At 42.7% G+C, this 23,721-nt stretch overlaps 1 protein-coding gene across 4 annotated transcripts in view; it reads right to left on the bottom strand.

The window, feature by feature from the left end:
* Positions 1–23,721, bottom strand: part of TJP2 (tight junction protein 2) — a 142,626-nt gene that overhangs the window by 51,849 nt on the left and 67,056 nt on the right. Inside the window, exon 1 of one of the 4 annotated variants that reach the window (XM_074394709.1) lies at positions 1,607–2,322. The exons of 2 other annotated variants lie outside the window; for them this stretch is intronic. In XM_074394709.1, coding sequence (XP_074250810.1) covers positions 1,607–1,678 — 72 coding nt within the window. In that variant the 5' untranslated portion in view covers positions 1,679–2,322. Of the gene's footprint in view, positions 1–1,606; positions 2,323–23,721 lie in introns of those variants that run through there. One more of the 4 variants, XM_074394708.1, reaches the window with a different exon arrangement.

The raw sequence follows: 23,721 nt of genomic DNA, 5'->3' as shown, positions 1-23,721 counted from the left end.
TAATCGATTGTTTAGGGATATATGCATGTATGTATTTGCATGTGTGTATGTGTATGCATGCATGCAGTGAAAATATAAAGAAAAAGCAAGGGAATAAAAAACACAGCAATCAGGATAAGGTGACCTGGGCAGGAGGCAGAGCGTGGTAGCAGGTACACAAATTTCCCTTGTGTTTTGTCTTGGTGAGGGTCTGCAAATAATGTGTGATGGGCACGTGGTATTTGTTTAATTATTAGGCTTCAGGATTTAGATATTTAATTCTTTTACGGTACCAAACATTTCATAAGTTGAAAAAACAGGGAGACAAATGGGTGAACATCAAAATGAATACTGATTCCTGATGAAGGATCTAATATCAAGTGGTACAGGTGTATTTAATAGCAAATTTTTCAATGCACTTTGGATTTTGCCAAGTGCAGAAAAGGGTATAATCATTTCAACTGGAGGGAGGTCAAGTTGAGAGATGGTACCAGTAATTTGAAAGAGGTAAGGGAGGCAAAGCAAGGCAGGTGCCATGAGCAGGGTGGGGATGCAGGTTAGGTCTGGGGAGCTGGGTGGGGGGTGCGTACAGAAAATGCCAAGTCACCTTTTTAATCCAAGTGTCAACATTCTATCCATCAGGATAATCCTCAATGTGATCTCATCATCTTTCCCTATCACTTTCACTTTTCATGTAAGTAGTGTTAATGACAACTCTCTTTATATCATGATAGGCTATTCTTAGACCGAATGGAAAGTTAAAAGTGAACTAATTTTCCTACCATAAACAAAAAATGTGTTAACAGTAAGGTTTTTGTGTGACAAAAGAAGAGAAAGGAACTAAGGCAAATAGTTGTTTGTTGTTGTTTAATCTTCTACTTTTTATAAAGCTTCTTTCCTTTGAAGAATCTTGGCCAGATAGGTAAAAATCCCATATATTTTACATAAAGAATGTAGAAACATGTTAATGACCAACCCCAAAACAGATACCGAACTGTTCATTGCCCAAAGTCTCCCTGAACAGGCGGCTTTTAGATTCTATATCCATAGGCTGCTGCTGCCCTGTGACGGAGGTCAAAGCTAAAACCAAAGATTAATCAAAAGCTGTCCACATAAGGGACATGCTTCATAAAGTCTCAAGCCATTAGGGTAAACCCTCACACATGTTCACACTGTAAGAGGGAAAAAAGAACATGTGAAAACATTTTTTCTTCTAAGCTGGAAGCCTAGACATAATAAGAATATAGATTTCTGCAGCCTAAGAAAGCGAAAAGTTTTATCTCAAAGCAAGAAATTCTCAAACATGAACAAATATAAAAGGCAGTAGGTTAAGCTCTACCTAGGAAGCAAAACCGTTACGGATTCCTAGCACATGGAAAACAGCAGCCTTTGATCCACACATCCTGTAAGAGGCTATCAGTTTCACACAGATCTGCTAAAAATAATACAAGTATTTTTTTTAAAACCCACCATCGACTACAGCCTACAATCTCACAATTTGTCACTGGAAGCTGCCAGAAACACAAATAAATCCGGGGATAAAGAAGTCACTGTGAGTGGTTTTGCTTCCCTCCCCTTCCCTCAAAAGGTTGGCGAAAACAAGGGGAGAGCTTGCAGAGGGACTCACGTGGCCTTTCCATCTCCCCAACTTTCTAACAGCCTGGATCCACATCCTATGAAGGACTTGAGCGGTCTTCATGGTCTCTGGAGATGCACGGGCCAGGCCACCGCCTACATCCTAGGCTGCTCACCCATTTCCATCACTCCACGTGGTTACGTAAGGCGGATACAATAGTGGCCCACATTCCCAGCAAATCCTGTTGTCATCTCACACAGTGACACATCCATACGGCAGGGATGCCAAACGCTTTGAAAAGCACTACTTAGGAGGAAAAAGGAAAGCAGTTTGGATTTGTACCACTCTAACAGCTTTCTTTTTCTCCCTCTCTCCCTTGCCAGAGAACTAGAACATCAAAACAGATATTTCTTTTAGGCACATAAAATGATTCAGCATCTAAGTTGAAAGTATTAAGTAAATGACATGTTTTAAAGCAATGCTATGGAAAAGAAAATTTTGAGAAGTACTTGTATTTACATTATAGACCCTCTGATACACACACACACACACACACACACACACACACACACACACACACACATTAGCCAGCTAGAAATAAAGTAGCAATGTTTCAGGTCAACTGAATGGCTAATGTTACATAGAAATTAAAAGGCATGCCGGGCACGGTGGCTCAAGCCTGTAATCCCAGCACTTTGGGAGGCCGAGGCGGGTGGATCACGAGGTTGAGAGATCGAGACCATCTTGGTCAACATGGTGAAACCCCGTCTCTACTAAAAATACAAAAAATTAGCTGGGCATGGTGGTGCGTGCCTGTAATCCCAGCTACTCAGGAGGCTGAGGCAGGAGAATTGCCTGAACCCAGGAGGCGGAGATTGCGGTGAGCCGAGATCGCGCCATTGCACTACAGCCTAGGTAACAAGAGCGAAACTCCGTCTCAAAAAAAAAAAAAAAAAAAGAAAGAAAGAAAGAAAAGAAATTAAAAGGCATGAAGAGAAAATGTTCTACATTCTTGGCGATAACAAGAGGAAGATAAGACTCGGTCATTTGGTGCTGCTCAGAGACAACTCAGGGACAGAACGCTTGTTCAGCAAAGTTTCACTTTCTAACCTTTTTGTAAACTTAGCAGATAAAAGAATAACAAAGAGCCCTGCCTTATGTTTCTTTGTCTTAACCACTTGGAGAGAAGGGAGGGGTGAAGAAGCAAATTTTAGGTTTCTGAACATCTACCAAAGATTTTATGGGATGCCTGGGGCTTGGAAGCTGGGGTTGGGATTTCAGAAGCCTGGTCTTGGGGAGCCTCTGGCCAACTCTCGCTACCACAGTGTACGTTATATGCCAATGGGCTGGGCCAAGCAGTTTGCAAATGGCAAGTGTGCCATCTGATTTGAGACTGAGCTGTATATCAATCTGGACCATGAGATGGCCACCATCTAGGAAACAAGGCGAAGCAGAGCCAAGAAAGTGATTTTTAAAGTCACAAGATCTGGAGCGGGATCCTTGTCCTGTCACTTAGCTGTGGGGCCTTGGGTATACTGTACCTTCTTTATATAGTGGAGATAAAACCATCTACACCTCAGAAGGGCAATCTCGGCAAGAAATGAGGCAATCTCTACAAAGCATTTGTGCTGGTGCTAGACAGGCACGGGGAAATGTGTGTGTCCTTCCCTAAAAGTCTCTGAGAGTAAGTTCTTAGTTGAGTTCTTCCAGAGTATTATAACAACTAAACGAGATCAAAAGTGAATGAAAGTTTATGCTTTTAAATTCTATACTTTGCCAGGCGCAGGGGCTCATGCCTGTAATCCTAGGACTTCGGGAGGCCAAGATGGGCAGATCGCTTGAGTCCAGGAGTTCGAGACCAGCCTGGCCAACATGGTAAAACCCCATCTCTACTAAAAATAGAAAAATCAGCTGGGCATGGTAGTGCACACCTGTAGTCCCAGCTACTTGGGAGGCTGAGGTAGGAGAATCACCTGAGCCCAGGAGGTGGAGGTTGCAGTAACCTGAGATCAAGCCACTGCATTCCAGCGTGGGCCACAGAGCGAGACCCTACTTAAAAAAAAAAAAAAAAAAAGGCCGGGCACGGTGGCTCAAGCCTGTAATCCCAGCACTTTGGGAGGCCGAGGTGGGTGGATCACAAGGTCAAGAGATCGAGACCAACCTGGTCAACATGGTGAAACCCCGTCTCTACTAAAAATACAAAAAAAATCAGCTGGGCATGGTGGCACGTGCCTGTAATCCCAGCTACTCAGGAGGCTGAGGCAGGAGAATTGCCTGAACCCAGGAGGCGGAGGTTGCGGTGAGCCGAGATCGCGCCATTGCACTCCAGCCTGGGTAACAAGAGCGAAACTCCGTCTCAAAAAAAAAAAAAAAAAAAAAAAATCAGGCCAGGTACAGTGGCTCATGCCTATAATCCCAGCACTTTGGGAGGCTGAGGTGGGAGAATCACCTGAGGTCATTCAAGACCAACCTGGCCAACATGTCAAAACCCCATCTCTACGAAAAATCTAGAAAAATAGCCGGGTATGGTGGCGGGTGCCTGTAATCCCAGCTACTCAGGAGGCTGAGGCAGGAGAATCACTTGAACCTACGAGGAAGAGGTTGCAATGAGCCAAGATAGTGCCATTGCACTTTAGCCTGGGTGACATGAGCGAAACTCCACCTCAAAAAAAAAAAAAAAAAAAAAAAAAAAAAAATCCTACACGTGAAGAGGGCAGTAGGTTCAAAGGAGGACCCTTGGAATCTGAGCAAGTATCCAAACCTCAACCTAGGCTGTATAGATATGTGCAGGCTCTTACACACTAGCCCCAGGTTCAGCCCATGGGCTGGCTCACCAGGCCCCAGGTGCAGAGGAGCATGAGAACCCAGGCAACTCAGGGAGGGTTCAGGTCAGCTCACTCCTTCACTCTGACCGTCCTAAGGAAAACACCTGAGCTTACCCTAATGCGGAAATAAATACTTCTTTGCCTTAAGTTCATGCACACTACCCAGAAGTCAGAGGTGTCCCAGAATTTAAGAATTCCAGATTCATCTACAATGACTTCCAGAAGCACTAATTTTTTTTTAAATTGTGCTAAAAAGCATATAACCTAAAATTTACTATCTTAACCATTTCTAAGTACAGTTGACCCTTGAACAAGGTCTGAACTTTCCTGGGTTTTTTCAATAAAAGTTGTACATTGTGTGCCTGCCTCCCATGCCTCCCCTTCATCTCCTCCACCTCTTCCACCTCTGCTGCCCAGGCACAGCAAGACCAAACCCTCCTCCTCCTCAGCCTACTCATCCTCAACATGAAGACAATGAGGATGAAATCCTTTAGGACGATGCACTTCCACTTAGTGAGCAGTAAATGTATTTTGTCTTCCCTAGCTTATTATTGTGAGAATACAGTATATAATACATATAACATATAAAGTATGTGTTAATTGACTGTAAGTTATGGTAAGGTTTCTGGTAAACAGCAGGCCATTAGTAGTTAAGTTTTTGGGGGAGTCATGGATTTTTTTACTGTGTGAGGGTCGGCACTCCTAACCTCTCCTTCTTCAAGGGCATGCAGCATAGCAGTTGCTAAGGCTTCCCTGTATGTGTCCCACCAAAACTTACATGCTGGAACCTAAGACCCAGTTCGATAGTGTTAAGGGGTGGGGCTTTTCAGAGGTGATTAAGAGGGTTCCACCCTCATGAATGGGATTCCTGCTCTTACAACAGGGCTGGAGGGACCTAGCTAAGCCCCCTTGCTCTTCCACCTCTTCTGTGAGGCTACAACAACAAGGCGCCATCTTGGAAGCAGAGAGCTGCCCTCACCAGATGCCGATTCTGCTGTTGCCTTGATCTTCAACTTCCCAGCCAAAACTGTGGACAAAGAAATTTCTGTTTTTTATAAATTTCCCAGTTTCAGGCATTTGTTACAGGAGTAGGAATGGACTAAGACAGCAGTATATTCACACTTCAGAATATACTAAACTTAACTCTTCATCTTGGCCAGGTGCATGGCTGACATCTGTAATCCCAGCACTTTGGGAGGCCGTGGTGGGTGGGCAGAACACAAGGTCAGGAGTTCAAGACCACCCTGGCCAATTCGGTGAAACCCCGTTTCCACTAAAAAATACAAAAATTAGCCAGGTGTGGTGGCAGGCACTGGTAGCCTCAGCTACTCAGTAGGCTAAGGCAGGAAAATTGGTTGAACCAGGGAGGCAGAGGTTGCGGTGAGCGGACATCGTGCCATTGCACTCCTGCCTGAGCGACAAAGAGAAACTCCATCTCAAAAAAATAATGATAATAAATAAGAAGTCTTCATCTTGCAAAACTGAAACTCTTACCTGTCAAACAACTCCCCATTTCCCTCTTCCCACAGCCCCTAGCAACCAGTATTCTGTTTTGTGAATCTACAAATTTAACTACATTAGACAAGTCATACAAGTGAACTCAGGCAGGATTTGTCTTCCTGTGACTGGCTTTACTTCACATAGCATAATGTCCTCAAGATTTGTCTATGTGGTGGCATGTGTCAGGAGTTCCTCCCTTTTTAAGGCTGAATAATATTTTAATAGATGTATATGACACATTTTGTTTACCCACTCATCTGTCAACAGACACTTGGGTTACTTTCACCCCTTGGCTATTACGAAAAATGGTGCCATGAACATGGGTATGCAAATATGCCATCACCAATTCTTTACTCATTCATTCCACAAATGTCGACCAAGGGCAAAGTGCTCTGAGGATCAAACGAAGGGCAAAACAAATAAAGCACTGCCCTCAGGAAGCTTTGCAGGAGCCAGCATCTGATCAAGGCAGGTTGGCCAGGGAGGGTTCCCAAGAGCCAGGGACACTGAGATGAAGTCTGAAGGAAAGAACAGGTTTGGGGTGTGGGGAGAAGAGTTTGTTCAGGGTCCAAAGAACAGCACAGGGCACAGACCCTGACAAAGAAAAGGAGAAGGGGACAGTAGAGGATGGCCATCAGAATGTAAGAACAAACACAGCCTGCTCCAATCAGCACTTCTTCTACCACTGGCATCAGAAGGACATTTTGTGGTGGACAGCTGCCTCCAGGAGAAGAGCTGATGGGTTTAAGGGTGTGCCTTCTCAAAGATTCCTAGCTTCCATATTCACAGATCCAAAAGCAACCATGCACCTGGCCCTGCGGAAGGAAAGACAAATCACCGCAAGTCCTGACGCTAAGGAAGTCACACAGCCCAGCGGGGCGGTGGGATGTGTAAACAAGCAATTACAACTCACTGCAAGTACAAGAGCCGACCAAGAGGCTCATTCATTCAACATAAACTCCCTGAGTATTTACGCCATGCCAGACTCTGCCAGGGGATATATGCCAAAGTCCTTTCCTCACAGGGAGGATTTTAACAGTGGAAGCAGACAAGAGTCAATATATATCATCAACTCAGAAAGAAACAAGTGCATGGGATGGGAGACTGAGAAGAATTAATCCTAGGAAAATCTGAACAGCTCTCCAGATTGCTGAGGGAAGAGCAAATGTAAAGACCCTGTGGTGGGAAACAAGCTTAGCACATTTAGGAAAGAGAAAAGGCCATGTGGGCTGGAACAGGGTGAGTGATGGGGTTATAGCAATTACATAAAACATGAAGCAAGGCCAGCATGGTGGCTCGAGCCTGTAATCCCAGCACTTTGGGAGGCTGAAGTGGGAGCATCAGTTGAGCCCAGGAGTTCAAGACCAGGCTGGACAACAAAGCAAGATCCTATCTCTATAAAAAGAAAAAAATTTAAATCTAGTCATGTGCAATGGCATGTGCCTGTAGTCCTAGCTGCTCAGGAGACTGAGGCAGGAGGATCACTTGAGCCCAGGAGTTGGAGACTACAGTGAGCTATGATTATGCCACTGTACTCCAGCCTTGGCACTACAGTGAGATCCTGTCTCTAAAAAATAAGTTTAAAAAAAACCACAAAACAGTGAAACTGATGGCACAGGCAGGTTGTTAACTGGGGATGAAAACCTTGGGTGGAGGGAGGTATGTCCCAACCACTGGGAGGCTCCCTCTTCCACAGCTTCATGCTGAAGGATGACTAACTGGTCAGGTGGGTGGGCATCCTGCATAGAGGGAACAGCACATTCAGCGCCAGGAAGGATAACCTGCAAGGTGTGTTCAAGACATTGCAAGTACTCAGTGCGGCTGGGCAGTAAACTGTTTTATAACACACACAGGATTTTATATTCTCAGCAGGGACAGACATGTCAAAACAGCTTGATCTACGGTTTGAGAACCTTAAAATGCATATTCACCCCCGGAAATGAGAGACAAGATGAGTGTGAAAACTGGAAGGAAGTCATTCACTTTTGGCAGGGCACCACACCAAGTACTTAATACACAGATTTTTCACTGAATGCCCACAACCCTGTGAGTGACCACCACCATCCCCATTTTGCAAATAGCAGAGCTAAGACCAGAGAGTGTACACAGCCCACCACTGTCAGAGATGGGATCCGAGCTGCTGCCTGACTCCAAACCTCTTCTCCATGAAGAATGTGATCTGAAACCTTGGGAGGACACCATCTAGTAAGTGGGCCAACGGTTTTCTGCATGATGTTTCCCTCTGGTGTGTGGGGGGGTAGGGGGGTGGGGGGCGGGGTGTATTTGAGACAGGTTCTTGTTCTGTGTGTGTGTGTGTGTGTGTGTGTGTGTGTGTGCGTGCGTTTGTGACAGGCTCTTGTTCTGTCGCCCAACCTGGAGTGCAGTGGCACAATCAGGGCTCGCTGCAGCCTTAACCTTCTGGGCTCAAGCAGTCCTCCCAACTCAGCCCCAGAGCAGCTGGGACTTAAGAGCACATGCCACCACACCTGGCTAATTTTTTAAAATTTTAGTAGAGACAAGGTCTCGCTACGTTGCTTAGGCTGGTCTCAAACTCCTGAGACTCCTTTCGCCTCGGCCTCCCAAAGTGCTGGGATTACAGATGTGAGCCGCTATGTTCAGCCCCCTCTGGTATCATTTTGTGTCTGCTATGTCATTTTAGAAACCAACTCAGCCGGGCACGGTGGCTCAAGCCTGTAATCCCAGCACTTTGGGAGGCCGAGGCGGGTGGATCACGAGGTCAAGAGATCGAGACCATCCTGGTCAATATGGTGAAACCCCGTCTCTACTAAAAACACAAAAAATGAGCTGGACATGGTGGCACGTGCCTATAATCCCAGCTACTCAGGAGGCAGAGGCAGGACAATTGCCTGAACTCAGGAGGCGGAGGTTGCGGTGAGCCGAGATTGCGCCGTTGCACTCCAGCCTGGGTAACAAGAGTAAAACTCCGTCTCAAAAAAAAAAAAAAAAAAAGAAACTAACTCAAATACTTAGAAAGGGACAGTGTAAAGAAACAACTAGCTAGCCTACCTCCAGATGAAAATAGGACTTTTATAGTTCCCCATCTGACTCCAGGAAATTGGTCTTATTTTTAACTATTGTGAAGAATTTAGTCAAAATTCTGCTCACTGGACAAAACTTTGAAACAGACATCTAATAATAAACAGATAATGCTTTTTTCCAGAAAAGGCAGAAAATTAGTTCGATTCTTGTTCTTCCAAAAATGGATAATATTTAACATCATAAACCAAGTCCTTTTGTCTTCAGGGCACTTACCTGTGGTCTATTCAAACTTAAACCCCTTCTGGTAGCAATAAACTAGTCGCACGGAATCCAACAATCCCTTACAAATAAAACTTTCATTATTTATTCCACATTCCACTTTCAGATGTGACGTCACCAGCTCCTTACGCTCCCTTCACAAGGCACTAAGGTGAGTGCCAACAGTGGCACTAGTGTACGCACTGTGCTCACAGCACACACTTCACAATGGACACAGCCTGGTTATGACCAAATTGTATTACCTCAACCAACTTGCTTTAGTTCTGACTTTGCTTCTGACTTTACTTCTGACACTGTGCTAAAAGTTACATAAATAAGCTTAGAGAGGGGTTTGTGATAGGTCACCAGAATTAACACAACTAGATCCCAGACCTACTGCTGAAGAGTACCAGATTTACTGAGCTGTGTTTTTTAACCAGATCGTCCTTTATTTACCTAAGGTAAATTTTTAGCATACATTTAAATAAACAATAAAGAACTGGGAAAGGTGGCTGGGCATGGTGGTTCAGGCCTATAATCACAGCACCTTGGAAGGCCCAGGCAGGCGGATCACCTGAGGTCAAGAATTCAAGACCAGTCTGGCCAACATGGTGAAACCCCATCTCTACTGAAAATACAAAAATTAGCTGAGCATGATGGCAGATGCCTGTAATTCCAGCTACTCGGGAGGCGAGGCTGCAGTGAGCCGAGATTGCGCCACTGCACTCCAGCCGGGGTGACAGAGCAAAACTCAGTCTCAAACAAAAAAAAAAAAAAAAAAAAAAAAGATTTGAGAAAGGATGATAGGGTGCCAGAGGCAACCTGTGGCTTTCAAAGCAGTTGTGTTGAAATGCAAATGTCAATATAAGTCTCAAACCAAAAAAAAAAAAAAAAAAAAGATTTGAGAAAGGATGATAGGGTGCCAGAGGCAACCTGTGGCTTTCAAAGCAGTTGTGTTGAAATGCAAATGTCAATAAACTTAAACTCCAAAAACGGACGTCCTGCCAAGACTGCACCTCAACTCACCCATGAGCTTGGGCGCTCACTAAATTCCACTACCACTTCATCAAACAATGGCATCATCACCCATTTCACAGGGTGAAACCATGCAAACCCCATGAAAGCACTCTGCGAAATCCAGGCTGGTAAACCTTCAAGTGGGAGGTGGACAATGGTGTCCACATAACACAGCAGTAGGAGCTCTGGAGACCATCACACACAACTGGGTCTAAGCTCAGCCCCTACACACTCTCCAAACTCTGTGATCTGAACAGTTCACTTGGTAAGGCTCAGTTGTCTCATCTGCAAAATAGGATCAAGATCCCTACCCTATAAGAATTGTGAGGACTGAATAAAGTAACGCTTGTGGAGTATTCCTCGGTGCCCATCACAGGATAAGCAGTCTTGATAAGGGTTTTCCATCATTAATACTGCAGCAGCAAGTAAGCTGACCACTTCCAAGTAAGAAAAGTCTATTTTCTTCCTCTCATTAGAGCATTAACACATGGTAGAAAAAAGAAAAAGAAAAACAAAACCAACAAGTACATCACAGAACCCAAGAAAATTGAAAATACATATGTACACTACAACTTGTATACTAATGTTCATAGCAGTATTATCTAAAATAGCAAACAAGTGGAAACAGCCCAAACGTCCATCAACTGATGACTGGATAAACGAATGTGGTATATCCATACTGTTACTCAACCATAAACTGGACCAAAGTATCTACACACACTACAACATGGATGATCCTTTAAAATAATATAAGCAGGGCCAGGTGCAATAGCTTACACCTGGAATCCCAGCACCGTGAGAGGTCGAGGTGGGTAGATCACTTGAGTTGAGCAGTTCAATACCAGCCTGGCCAACATGGTAAAACCCTATCTCTACTAAAAATACAAAAAATTAACCAGGTGTGGTATCAAGTGCCTGTAATCCCAGCCACCGGGGAGGCTGAGGCAGGAGAATCACTTGAACCAGGGAGATGGAGGTTGCAGTGAGCCACGATCGCACAACTGCACTCCAGCCTGGGCAACAGGGTAAGACTCTGTCTCCAGAAAAAAATGTGTGTGTGTGTGTGTGTGTGTGTGTGTCTGTGTATGTGTGTGTCTGTGTGTGTGTGTATATATGTGTGTGTATATATATGTATATATGTGTGTATATGTGTGTATATATGTGTATGTGTGTGTGTATATATGGGCGTGTGTATATAAGTGTGTGTACATATGTGTGTGTGCATATGTGTGTGTACATGTGTGTATATGTGTGTACATATGTGTGTGTATTTATGTGTGTGTGTATATATGGGTGTGTGTGTATATATGTGTGTGTATATATGTATGTGTGTATATATGTGTGTATATATATGTGTGTATATGTGTGTACATATGTGTGAGTATTTGTGTGTGTATATATGGGTGTGTGTGTATATGTGTGTGTGTATATATGTATGTGTGTATATATGTGTGTATATATATGTGTGTATATGTGTGTATATATGTGTATGTGTCTGTGTGTATATAAGGGCGTGTGTATATATATGTGTACATATGTGTGTGTACATATGTGTGTGTACATGTGTGTATATGTGTGTGTATATGTGTGTACATATGTGTGTGTATTTGTGTGTGTGTATATATGGGTGTGTGTATATATGGGTGTGTGTATATGTGTATATGTGTGTGTATGTGTGTGTGTGTGTGTGTGTGTTTATGTGTATAAAATAAGCAAAAGCAGCCAGAAATAAAATGACAAATATTCTATGATGCCATTTATGTGAAATGTCAAGGAGGGGCAAATCCACAGACGCTGAGTGATCACTGGCTGCCTAAGGCTATAGGAGTTTGGAGGACATAAGGAGTGACTACTAATGGGTATGGAGCTTCCGTCTGGGCTGAAGAAAATGTTCTAAAATGAATTGTGGTGATGGCCGCACAACTCTGTGAATATACAGTACTAAAAACCATTGGTTGCATGCTTTTACTATACAGTATATGAATTATATCACAATAAAGCTGTTTTTTTTTTTAAAAAAAAAAAGATCACATCATAGACTCTGTAGTGAGAAAGTGTGGATTCAAATCCATGTTCTACCATTTATCTTGGGTGAATTGCTTAATTTCTCCTTGCCTCAGTTTCCTCCATCTGTAAAGCAGAGGCAGTAGCAGTAACAAGACCCACCTCTCTAGGGTTGTTGTGAGAATTTAATCAGACAATGCATGTATAGAAATTAAGGTAATGGGCCGGGCGCGGTGGCTCAAGCCTGTAATCCCAGCACTTTGGGAGGCCGAGGCGGGTGGATCACGAGGTCAAGAGATCGAGACCATCCTGGTCAACATGGTGAAACCCCGTCTCTACTAAAAATACAAAAATGAGCTGGGCATGGTGGCTCGTGCCTGTAATTCCAGCTACTCAGGAGGCTGAGGCAGGAGAATTGCCTGAATCCAGGAGGCGGAGGTTGCGGTGAGCCGAGATCGCGCCATTGCACTCCAGCCTGGGTAACAAGAGCGAAACTCCGTCTCAAAAAAAAAAAAAAAAAAAAAAAAAAGAAAGAAATTAAGGTAATGCCTGGCACACAGCACATGCTCGATTTTAGCTATTATCAATATCATTATTAATAGACTCATTTTACAGAAAGGACACTGAAGTCAAAAGTAAAGTAAGATGGCTGAGGTCATACAAGTTAAAAAGCGACAGAGGACAGATTCTAACAAAAAGTGGCAGTGGTGTGGCTAGAAATCTTACACCCTTTCCACCAAAGAACCCTGCTTCTCCACTATACACCTATTGTGCCTTCCAAAACCTACTAGTGACTGGTCACTGGCCTTTAAACCAAAAGAAATCCCAGCTGGGTTCAGTGGCTCATGCCTGAAATCCCAGCACATTGGGAGGCGGTGGAGAGAGCACTGCCTGAGCCCAGGGGTTTGGGACTGCAGTGAGCTATGATGGCACCACTGCACTCTAGCCTGGGTGACAGACTGAGACCCTGTCTCTTAAAAAACAAACAACAAACACACAAACAAAAACACGATTGTTGGTGCTTGGGCACCAGACCAATCATGGATCCAGTCACTCTGACAACTCAGAACATCTTCACAAGCATGACAGTTGTTTCCACGCCACTGGCCTGGGTCCGGCTGACACAGCTCAGTAACTCTTCTGCAGTGAGTTGGTAAGAAGAGGGTGTAGGAAAGGAGTCAGGTAGGATTTTATTTCTGGCTCTTTCAGAAGTTAGTTTTGGTATATATGCGCAAGTTCCCTAACGCCTGTGCCTTTGTGAACACCGTGGAAAAGGGGGGTCTGAAACACATCACCACTGATTGGATGTTAACAATACACCAGACACTGTGCTAAGTACTTTATGGCTATTGCCTATTAATCTTCCAAAAACTCTACACCCTACTCCTGCCTTTTCACATACAAAAACAGAAGGCATGAGATCTCAAGGAACTCACCCATGGCAAGGCCCCACAACTAACAGGTGCCTGGTCACAATTTGAATGTAAACTTGCATGAGTCCATTTTTCATAAGATATGAGGGGAAAAAATCATCAGATAATTACATTTAAGACCTCTATGCTACTAGTTCTGATACATTAAGCTATAAACAGACTACTCTTATTTGTAATTACAAAGAAGCCATTAATAAGCCAAAAGGAAGGTGCTAATTTGGCAACACGGGCACAGCCCTGTCTACCCCATGATTTTAAACCTGACTAAGCTCATATAACACTAAAACATAGCTTCACTTTAAGAAAACAAACATATATACAAACTACCACCCCCATAATAGGCACCAAGATAAAGATAATTATAAACGGCTTTGTCAAAAGGCAGATTGGAAAAACAATTATTAGAGCTGCTCAGCTAAATGTCGCCATCAGGGTTGGCCCCATATGAAACATACAAGGTCAACTGTTCCCTCCCAGACCTCAGGCACCATCAAAGGATGGTTCTCACAGAAAAGAGGGACACAGTGCCACACAGCAATGAGCCTGGTTAATCCCATAAAGCCAGTGAGCCTACATACGGAGTCCTGAGCTTCAAACACATGCTTTTCCTATTAGAATTGGAGAATAAATGCAAGAACCTCACCCTTTGGGTATTACGTAGCCAACCCCTGGGAGCTTGTTAGAAATGCAGAATCTCAAGCCCTAACTTGGACCTTCTGATAAGAATATGGGTTCTAACTAGAGCCCCTGTGTGATTAATATGCACATTAAAGTTTGAGAAGCACCTCTCACCAGGGAAGTGGAGGGGGAAAAAAAAAGTTTGAGAAGTACCTGTCTGGCAGTACTCTCCAACAGAGTTTCTGCCATGGCGACAATGTTCTGTAGTCGTGCTGTCCAACACAGCAACCACTAGCCACATGTGGCTACTGCAACTGAAGAATGCAGTGTTTAACTTTCATTTTAGTTAATTTAAATTTGTCAATAGCCACATTTACTATGTAATTACCCATATCCTAGCAGTCATTTAAGCCATTTCAAATATTTTGCTAGTATGACTAATGCTATGGCAGACCCTATGTGCATATAGCTCACCCTCCATATTTTGTAGTTAATTATGGATTAAAGGGTGTAAACATTTTTAAGCCTCTTCATGTGTAATGACCTATAACTTTTAGCAATTTACAGTGCTGCAACCATGAGCACAATGCCAGGTTCTGAGAAGAAAAAATAGCACTTATTTTTAAAAACAGTGAAACTCACTTTTATACTTTGGTATAAAATTACTTTTGGTAATCTCTAAAATTTTTCCTGGAAGGTGAAAAAAAAAAGGTTGTGGGAGCACATGGGAAGAATGTGAATTCCTTATAGGGGCACATGACAAAACTTAGCAAATTGATACTTTAATTACTGATTTAACCAATTGTCAATAAGAGATACAATAATTTTATTTTAAACCATTAATCTATGGATAAAACTAAAACTCTTAGAATTTATGGTTTCCACTGTGTGTTACATATTTAAAACATCATAAATGTGACAACTGAATGTGTTCTTGCGTGGTATACTTAGCACAATGACCAGTGCCCACTGCACCTAGTGGAAATCAATGGAGAAAACAAGCAATTTTGCCATCTACTTGAACACACTCCATCCAGGCAGCGGGCAGCAAAGACAAGAGATAGGGAGGGGGAAGGTGAGGTTTCTTGTATCAAATGTGGAGCCAAAGCCAAGCTACTAAAAATAATGAAAATGCAAATCAACAAGCATTCCTAATTCTTTTGACTTAATAATGAAACAGAGTAGATGAAATTGAAGCAAGTTATACCAAAAAAAAAAAAAAAAAAAAAAAAAAAAAAAAAAAAAAAAAAAAAAATTCAGGTGTTTGAATAGCCTCGTTTCTAAACTTAGAGAAAGAAAGACCTAGTTCTTCGATCTAGTATCTTGTATGCCATTATCATATAAACTGAGTGAAACTGACAGTCTGAATTGTTATCCTTTATCAGTGACATGGGAAACTTCAGCTATGGGCTGACATTTTTTTAAATTCTGAATTAAACGTTTATATGAAGCTCCTCTCAAAAAGTCCGTACTTGTCTAGTAACAAAAATTACTGGCAGAAATTGTATGTGATTTAAAAGCTTAAAAAGGCACCCAACTTTCCTTCTTATACAATTTGTTGTTAACAGGAAATCGTCAAAGGCCACTGCCTGGTAACAGATGTATCATCCACTAGGTGGTGCAGTGATGCAGAAATAAAATGGGAGAGACTGCTGGTTCCCTACGAATTGAACATTTCAAAACATAACTTAGAGGAAATTAGAAACAGACTTTTAAAATTACAATAAAAGCCAGGTGCGGTGGGTCATGCCCGTAATCTCAGCACTTTGGAAGCTGAGGTGGGTGAATCATCTGAGCTCAGGAGTTCAAGACCAGCCTGGGCAACATGGTGAAACCCCGTCTCTACTAAAAATACCAAAATTAGCCGGGCATAGTGGCGCGTGCTGTAGTCCCAGTTACATGGGACACTGAGGTGGGAGGATAGCTTGAGCCCAGGAGGCTCAAGTGAGCTGAGATTGTGCCACTGCACTCTAGTCTGGGTGGCAGAGTGAGACTACATCTAAAAAAAAAAAAGAGAGAGAGAGAGAGAGAGAGAGAAGGAAGAAAGGGAGACCCTGGCACTGATTGTCCCTGCAATGATGGCTCTCTCAGAGTTACTGAAGCCAAGGGAACCAGCCAAGGACTTGGCACCAATTAAGATCCCCTTGTCACTGTGATGAATGAATAAAGCAACCTATAATGTCTATACCAGGTCCCAAAGCCATTGCTGCAGCATATTACTGAGGAGAAGTAAGAAACTGGCATTAGGGTATGCAAGAGAAACGTTTACTAAACATTCTGAGAAATGGATGGACACAGCAGAATAAGAATATATTGAGGGAAGAAACTGCACTATCAAGAAATGTTTTTCTGAAGGAGAGCAACAAACTACCACCAAAAACTGTCTATTAAAAGAAAATCCAAGCAAGAACTTCCACTGCATTTGCCACGATGAATTTGGTTTTGGCTTCCCCTTGAGGCCTGGGGACCAAGAGATAGACAATTTCAAACACATCGAGCTTTCTCGAACTGCTCCTGTTTACAGGTAGTTCAAGTTCCTGGTATGCACTAGCCAGCTGTATGATCTCTAGGTTCTCTGAACATCCAGTGGATAACGCTCATTTCACAAGGTTTTTGGTGAGGATCAAGTGAGAATTTTATAAGAAAGTTTTTTTTTGTTTTGTTTTGTTTTTTCTATGTTCTTGCTTTTTTTGCTAAGTTCTTGCTATGTTGCCCAGGCTGGTCTCAAACTCCTGGGCTCAAGCAAGCCTCCTGATTCAGCCTCCCAAGCAGCTGGAATTATAGGCATGTGCTACCATACCCAGCTTTATGTAGAAGTTGCTACAAACTGTAAAGTACTGTTTAAATGAGGGGTGTTTCTAATACTAATATAAACCCCACTCAAGCAAGGGCAATCAATAGTGGTATAAGTTTAATATAAGATTTTTAAAATACGGTCATAGTCACTCACTCCTGCAATCCCAGCATTTTGGTGAGACAGAGGCAGGTGGACTACGTGAGGTTAGGAGTTTGAGACCAGCCTGGCCAACATGGCGAAACCTCGTCTCTACTAAAAATATAAAATTTAGCTGGGCATGGTAGTACATGCCTATAATCCCAGGTATTTGGGAGACTGAGGCAGGAAAATCACTCCAACCTGGGAGGTGGAGGTTGCAGTGAGCCAAGATCATGCCACTGCACTCCAGCTTGGGCAAGAGTGAGAGTGTCTCAAAATAAATAAATAAATAAAGGCTGGACATGGTGGCTCATGCCTGTAATCCCAGCACTTTGGGAAGCTGTGGTGGGATTACCTGAGGTCAGGAGTTTGAGACCAGCGTGGCCAACATGGCAAAACCTCGTCTCTACTAAGAGTACAAAAATTAGCCAGCCATGGTGGCACATGCCTGTAGTCTCAGCTACTTGGGAGTCAGGAGAATCAGTTAAACCCGGCAGGTAGAGGTTGTAGTGAGCCGAGATCGCACCACTGCACGGCAGCCTGGGTGACAGAGCAAGATTCTGAGAGAGAGAGAGAGAGAGAGAGAGAGAGAGAGAGGGAGAGAGAGAGAGAGAGAGAGAGAGAGAGAGAGAGAGGGAGAGAGAGGGAGAGAGAGAGAGAACACGATTGATTGAGATTTAAAAATAAACTGCATTCAGTCATTGACCATTAAAGTCCCTACTATATATTAGGCTTTGAAAACAAAGACCTGTCAACACAGGACACAGTCCCACCAGCAAAATGATGTTTGTTTTTAGGACACAGAAAGGCCTAGATACAGCTAACGGACCTGGGGTAGCAGTGACTGATATTCACTCAAAGCCTTTCTGAATCTTCTAAGCCAAAAGAACCTCACAAAATTTCTCCACTGCTTTTCTTTTTTCCAAGCCTTTGAACCCACACCAGCACTTTATTGTTACTCCAAGTTTCCTCTGACAGGAAATAAGGAACTGTCTGGAACTGAAATAGTCAACAACTCAGAAATACAACAGTACATGTTGCAACGTTGAAATCCTGCAATCCAGAGAAATAAGAACATCCAAAACATCCTAAACACAGACAGAAATGTTTGATGATAGGAGGACATTTCAGCTTTATGGCCTTTCTATATCCTAAAAACAAAACATGTTTTTTTGGTCACCACCTAAGCCACAGGAAATCTGCACTTGTAATTTCTCAAGCAGCCCTTGTGATCAGGTCACCTTCGTACATTGAAACCAGAAGCAAACCTGCCTGTCAGTGCTCAGATCTAATTTCTTTTTCTTTTTGCTTTTTTCCAAGCTACGAGTGACCACAGACAGGGGCATCTCATGCAGCCTGCATCTTCCCACAAGTCAGCATCCTGATCTGCTATTCCCAGATTGCAGAACAGGAGACATCAAGCCAACACTCAGCTTCCGGGAGGTCTGAGGCAGAAACCAGGAACATTTTCTCAAAAGGCCTAATAATAAATATTTTAGGCTTTCCACTACAAGAGGCAAAATCAAGGAGATCATATAGATACTTAGATAACCATTTAAAATGCAGAAACAGTTCTTAGCTATTAGGCAGGGAAAAAAAAAAAAAAAAACAGGCAGCTGGGTGTACGTAGCTTGCAAACCGCTAGACTCAATTTACGCAAAAGTTAGTAACAGAAGACTGATGTGCAGGGGCCATGGGTCCTTACCTGCAACGGGCTCACGCGCATGCTGGTACAGGCAAACAAACATCTCAACTCCTGGTTTCTTTTGCCTCATTTTTCACTTCTATCCTCAACAAACTTTTTAGGTCTGTCCTTAGCATCCAGTACACTATTTGGGGATAAACTTGTTTTACGTGTTTTTATTTGGCTATTTCTTTCCTTGTATTTGTTTAATTCATAAGACATAAGATCTTAGTGAGTACATAATCCAAAAGTTAGGTCAACTCAAAGTGAACTATGCTTGGTAGCAACTTCTCTGGTTATATTTTTACCTAAACTAAAATCTGAACCTGTTCACAGTTTCCAATGACATACTACAGGGGAAGCTGACCTAAGGTCAAAATCTTGCTTCAGATAATCTTCAAAGAAAAGAATTAGCTATATCTGTCAGTTTTTTCAACACATGCATTGAGCAAGACACTGTGGAAGAATTGTGTTGGATACAGATAAGTAAAAACTTTGGTTCCTAACTGCAATTGTTACTTGGAGCTTACTGCTAAAAAGACACTGAGGGAGGTGGCACCCACAACTCAAGGCAAACTACTATAGGAGAAGTTTTTTTTTTTTTTTTTTTTGAGATGGAGTTTCGCTCTTGTTACCCAGGCTGGAGTGCAATGGCACGATCTCGGCTCACCGCAACCTCCGCCTCCTGGATTCAGGCGATTCTCCTGCCTCAGCCTCCTGAGTAGCTGGGATTACAGGCATGCACCACCATGCCCAGCTAATTTTTTGTATTTTTAGTAGAGATGGGGTTTCACCATGTTGACCAGGATGGTCTCGATCTCTTGACCTCGTGATCCACCCGCCTCGGCCTCTCAAAGTGCTGGGATTACAGGCTTGAGAAACCGCGCCCGGCCTAGGAGAAGTTTTTTAAAGAGAACGGATAGGCAATGGAAGTTTCCCTTGACCACCATGAAGTCCAATTTAGAATCTGGTCAGAACCATATATCCACCATTTGTCACAACTGAGTTAGAATCAAGAATCAACTTTTATTTCTTCTTTTCTTTTTTTTTTTAAGGTGGAGTCTCCACTGTGGTGCCCAGGCTAGACAGCAATGGCTATCCACGAGAGCAATCAGACCTCCCCATAGCCCCCAACTCCTGGGCTCAAGAGATCCTCTTGCCTGCCTCTGAGTAGTTGAGACTACAGGTGTATGCCACCACACGCAGCAAGAACCTGAGAGAATCTAAAAATGTTACTAACATTTTAAATAGTAACAGAACCTTAGAATGACCACAGAAACTCAACCAAGCTATCCATTCTGGGTCCTGGGGAAAGACAGTGACGAAGAGAAATAAGCACTCTTCCTAGGGTTCCGTGGAAAAACACGAGAGAAGGAAAGTATGTGGAGACTTCCTAGGTCTTTCTACCCCTTGCCCTGGTTGCTCTGGTTTTTGGTGCCCTCCTCCTCCACCCTGTGCCAAGGCCAGTATCTCGACATTATCTGCTCCACCATCACCAGAATGTCCTGGCTTCAAAATTCCCTATCTTCAGCCCCAAACAAAATTATCTCTTTAGCAATGCATATGGTGTCAGCTAGATAGTAGAAGAAAGCTGACTGGTCTACTCCACACTGAAGTGTGACTGTCTGATAGCCTAAAACCTCTTGGAGGTATTTGTAGGAGATATACTTTGACCCTAAGGACACTTGCAATGGAATTCCAGTCCTCAAAAGGCAAGTTCCCAAACAAGCATATCTAAGTTGTTCTTTCTAATTCTCTAATCCAGGTGTTTGAAACCACAAGCTTTTCCTGACATTAATAGTTTTTGAGAGAAGGGGTTGATGGGACAACACAGTCACTTCTTTTTTTTTTTTTAATTGCATTTTAGGTTTTGGGGTACATGTGATGAACATGCAAGATAGTTGCATAGGTACACACTTGGCAGTGTGGTTTGCTGCCTTCCTCCCCTTCACCTATATCTGGCATTTCTCCCCATGCTATCTCTCCCCACCTCCCCACCCCTCCGTCCCTCCCCCATTTCCCCCCAACAGACCCCAGTGTGTAGTGCTCCCCTCCCTGTGTCCATGTGTTCTCATTGTTCAACACTCGTCTATGAGTGAGAACATGCGAACACAGTCACTTCTAACCAGAGGCTATGGACTTGAAGAAAGAACACTTTCACATGATAAAACATATTCTGTAATAAAGCTGTACATATAATCTACTAATACTTCCCTGTAAGGCTGTGTCTTAGAAGCAACTTAGAGTCTTTGGGGTCTCATACAGTAATGAACACACAGAAGTCTCTGATGAAGAAAGACATGTCTTGACAACATTGATATGTTACTGTTACTCAAGATTCCCTGGGGGTACAAATATTTCCATGCACTTTCAGCGATGATGTTTAAACTCCTAATAATCAACACAGGGCCTTGAGCTTGTCTTCTTTTCTTGCCATTGTGATTCTAAATAGCAGAGACTGGTGGAGTTGACAAAATCTACAGATTTCAAATTAGTCAAAAGACCTTGGCTCAAACCCCCTCCGTGTCACACAAGCGGTACAACACTGGGCAAGTCACTTAAAGTTTCTGAGTCTCCGTTTTCCCACCTATAAAATGGGGTTATCACTTACCCCTAGTCGACTGGGAGAAGTCAGTGAGAGCTACACTGAGGGCCTAACTCTACATCAGCCCTGTGAACTCCTTCCCCAGTTTTGCTAGAGAAAAGCTAACCAAACATGGTCTTACAGCAAAACAAATTACACCTTGCTTTGTCTCCTGGGCTCCCCTATAGTTAGGCATTTCACAGATCAGGAGTTCCACCTACCGGGAGTGAGTCAGCCCCCAACACACCCCATCATATTTGTAGAACTCAAGAACACATCCTCAGAGCAGTTCTATAGGCTCCATTAATGCATATTTTGGACTTGTCGGTACAATAACACAAAGCCACAGGTTCAAAAGATCTCCACATTTCCTGCAAAGTGCTTTTTCAGGAGGCAAGGAATACTCTAAGAAAGGGGAGAAAATACACACCCAGTGTGATAAGCATGTGCTTATCACATTCCAGTCCTTTGAGACTCAGCTTCTCCCTTCTCTTCCTTTAACCCTCCCATATTTACTAAACATTTACTAAACAACTCTACACAATGCCTACCTGGGAATGCAAAGAACCAACCCTGCCCTCAAGAGCTCACAATCAGCACCCGCCTAATGTTAAAACTGATCACCCATCCAACAAGAGGTGGAATCCAGGCCAGTGGGTTTAGACCCTCACTGAAAACACTTTGATCTTCTGAAAAGATAAACACATGCACTGACGGCTGTATCTAACTGAGGACATTTTTTGCAGTCCACTGTTTCCAAGCATTTCCTTTGATTATGCTCATCTCAATCAAAAAGCTTATGTTGCTGAATGATAACGGACTATCCATGTAGCAGACTACACTAACATAGCCAGTATATTTCAAATTGGAACAGATGAAAGAGACAGAGAAACAGAAACGACAGCATCCCAGTTTCCACGACACTTAAATATAAAGCCAACCAAGTAAGTCTGGTAACTGTCTGGAGTGGTATGTTACAGCTCTTTTTTTAGGACATGTTCATTGCTGTGATATAATCCAATCAGGTCAACACTTATATTTAATCATCCAATCACACTCAAAGACAATTCAGAACAACAATGCAATTTTTACTTGGAGCTTACTACTAAGCCAAATGAGATGTTTCTCCCCGACACAGACATGTGTACGCTCCTCCTGTTCTATTAATAGGCGAGAGATACTCTTTCAGGCTATGCATGCTGACTGCAAATATTCTCTCTCTGTGGTAATAAAAAGGAGCAAAAATATTGCCAATTTATGTTTCCTGGAAAAGTAAATCACAAACATGATACTTAGAGGTTTAGCAATGCCTGAACTGATTTTATTTTTAGCCCAGTCCTGTTTCCCCACATTTTTCAGCAGAAACGCCCACAGAGAAATTTATCTTTAAAAAGCAGGTGACTAACCAATTCCTAATTGTGGGGAGGTTCCAGGGACTAAAAAGGAAACTGATAGAATGCCAGCTACCTCTCTTAACTTTCCCTAACTTTTGTGGAATATTAGTTCACTTGACAATTTATTTCTAAAGAATATTGTCAAATAAAAATAAAGGCTATACTTTATAAAAATACACAAAGCAACACCACAGGTCCCTTCCTCAGCTGTAACACTACTAGCTGAACAATTTATAGATATTTGGGTTAGAAATATGTATACTGATTTAAAACCAAGCATTTTTGTCAAAAGGAGTGAACTAGGTCAATGCCCATAAGAAGCTCCCCTCTGGCTCTATTTTCCAGTCTCCAAACAGTGAAACCCTTTGTTCATTGTATATCAGCCACTGTAAACTGTTTAGACATCCATTGTTAGCCCTGGCCGACTAAAAGTCTGGAGAAAAAGAGATAAAACCGAATTCTGTCAATATATTTCTAGCACATTCATTTACTAAGCAAGCTTAAAAAACAGCCAGCTCACTTGAACTGCTAAACCAGTGGCTGAAATAGTCATTGGTTATACTTATCTTTGCACTTAGAATATTTGCTTTCCTTATCACTTGAAATTTCTCTGCAAGGAGCCTTCACAAGTAGTACTACAGAAGTAAGCCTAAATGTTATGTTAATCAATACATCTGGACCACTCCGTTTCTAGCAAGTCACCTTAGGACAGTAATAGTAGAGTCCCTGGAAAGTAAAATAGGTCTGGGTCATAGAAAAAATTATTTGAAGGAGGAAAATATTCACATTCTAAAGTTAAGAAAAGCTCAGTTCTTTCCACATGTGACATCATTACAGACAGATGTTGCCAACACTGATTCAAGACTTTTAAATGTCTTAAAAGCACTACATTATAGCTTATGTTACATAAAATA

The sequence above is a fragment of the Saimiri boliviensis genome, chromosome 2 (genome assembly GCF_048565385.1).
Source record: "Saimiri boliviensis isolate mSaiBol1 chromosome 2, mSaiBol1.pri, whole genome shotgun sequence".
In the NCBI taxonomy this organism is placed as follows: Eukaryota; Metazoa; Chordata; class Mammalia; order Primates; family Cebidae; genus Saimiri; species Saimiri boliviensis.
This window is presented reverse-complemented; position numbering and strand designations above follow the sequence as displayed.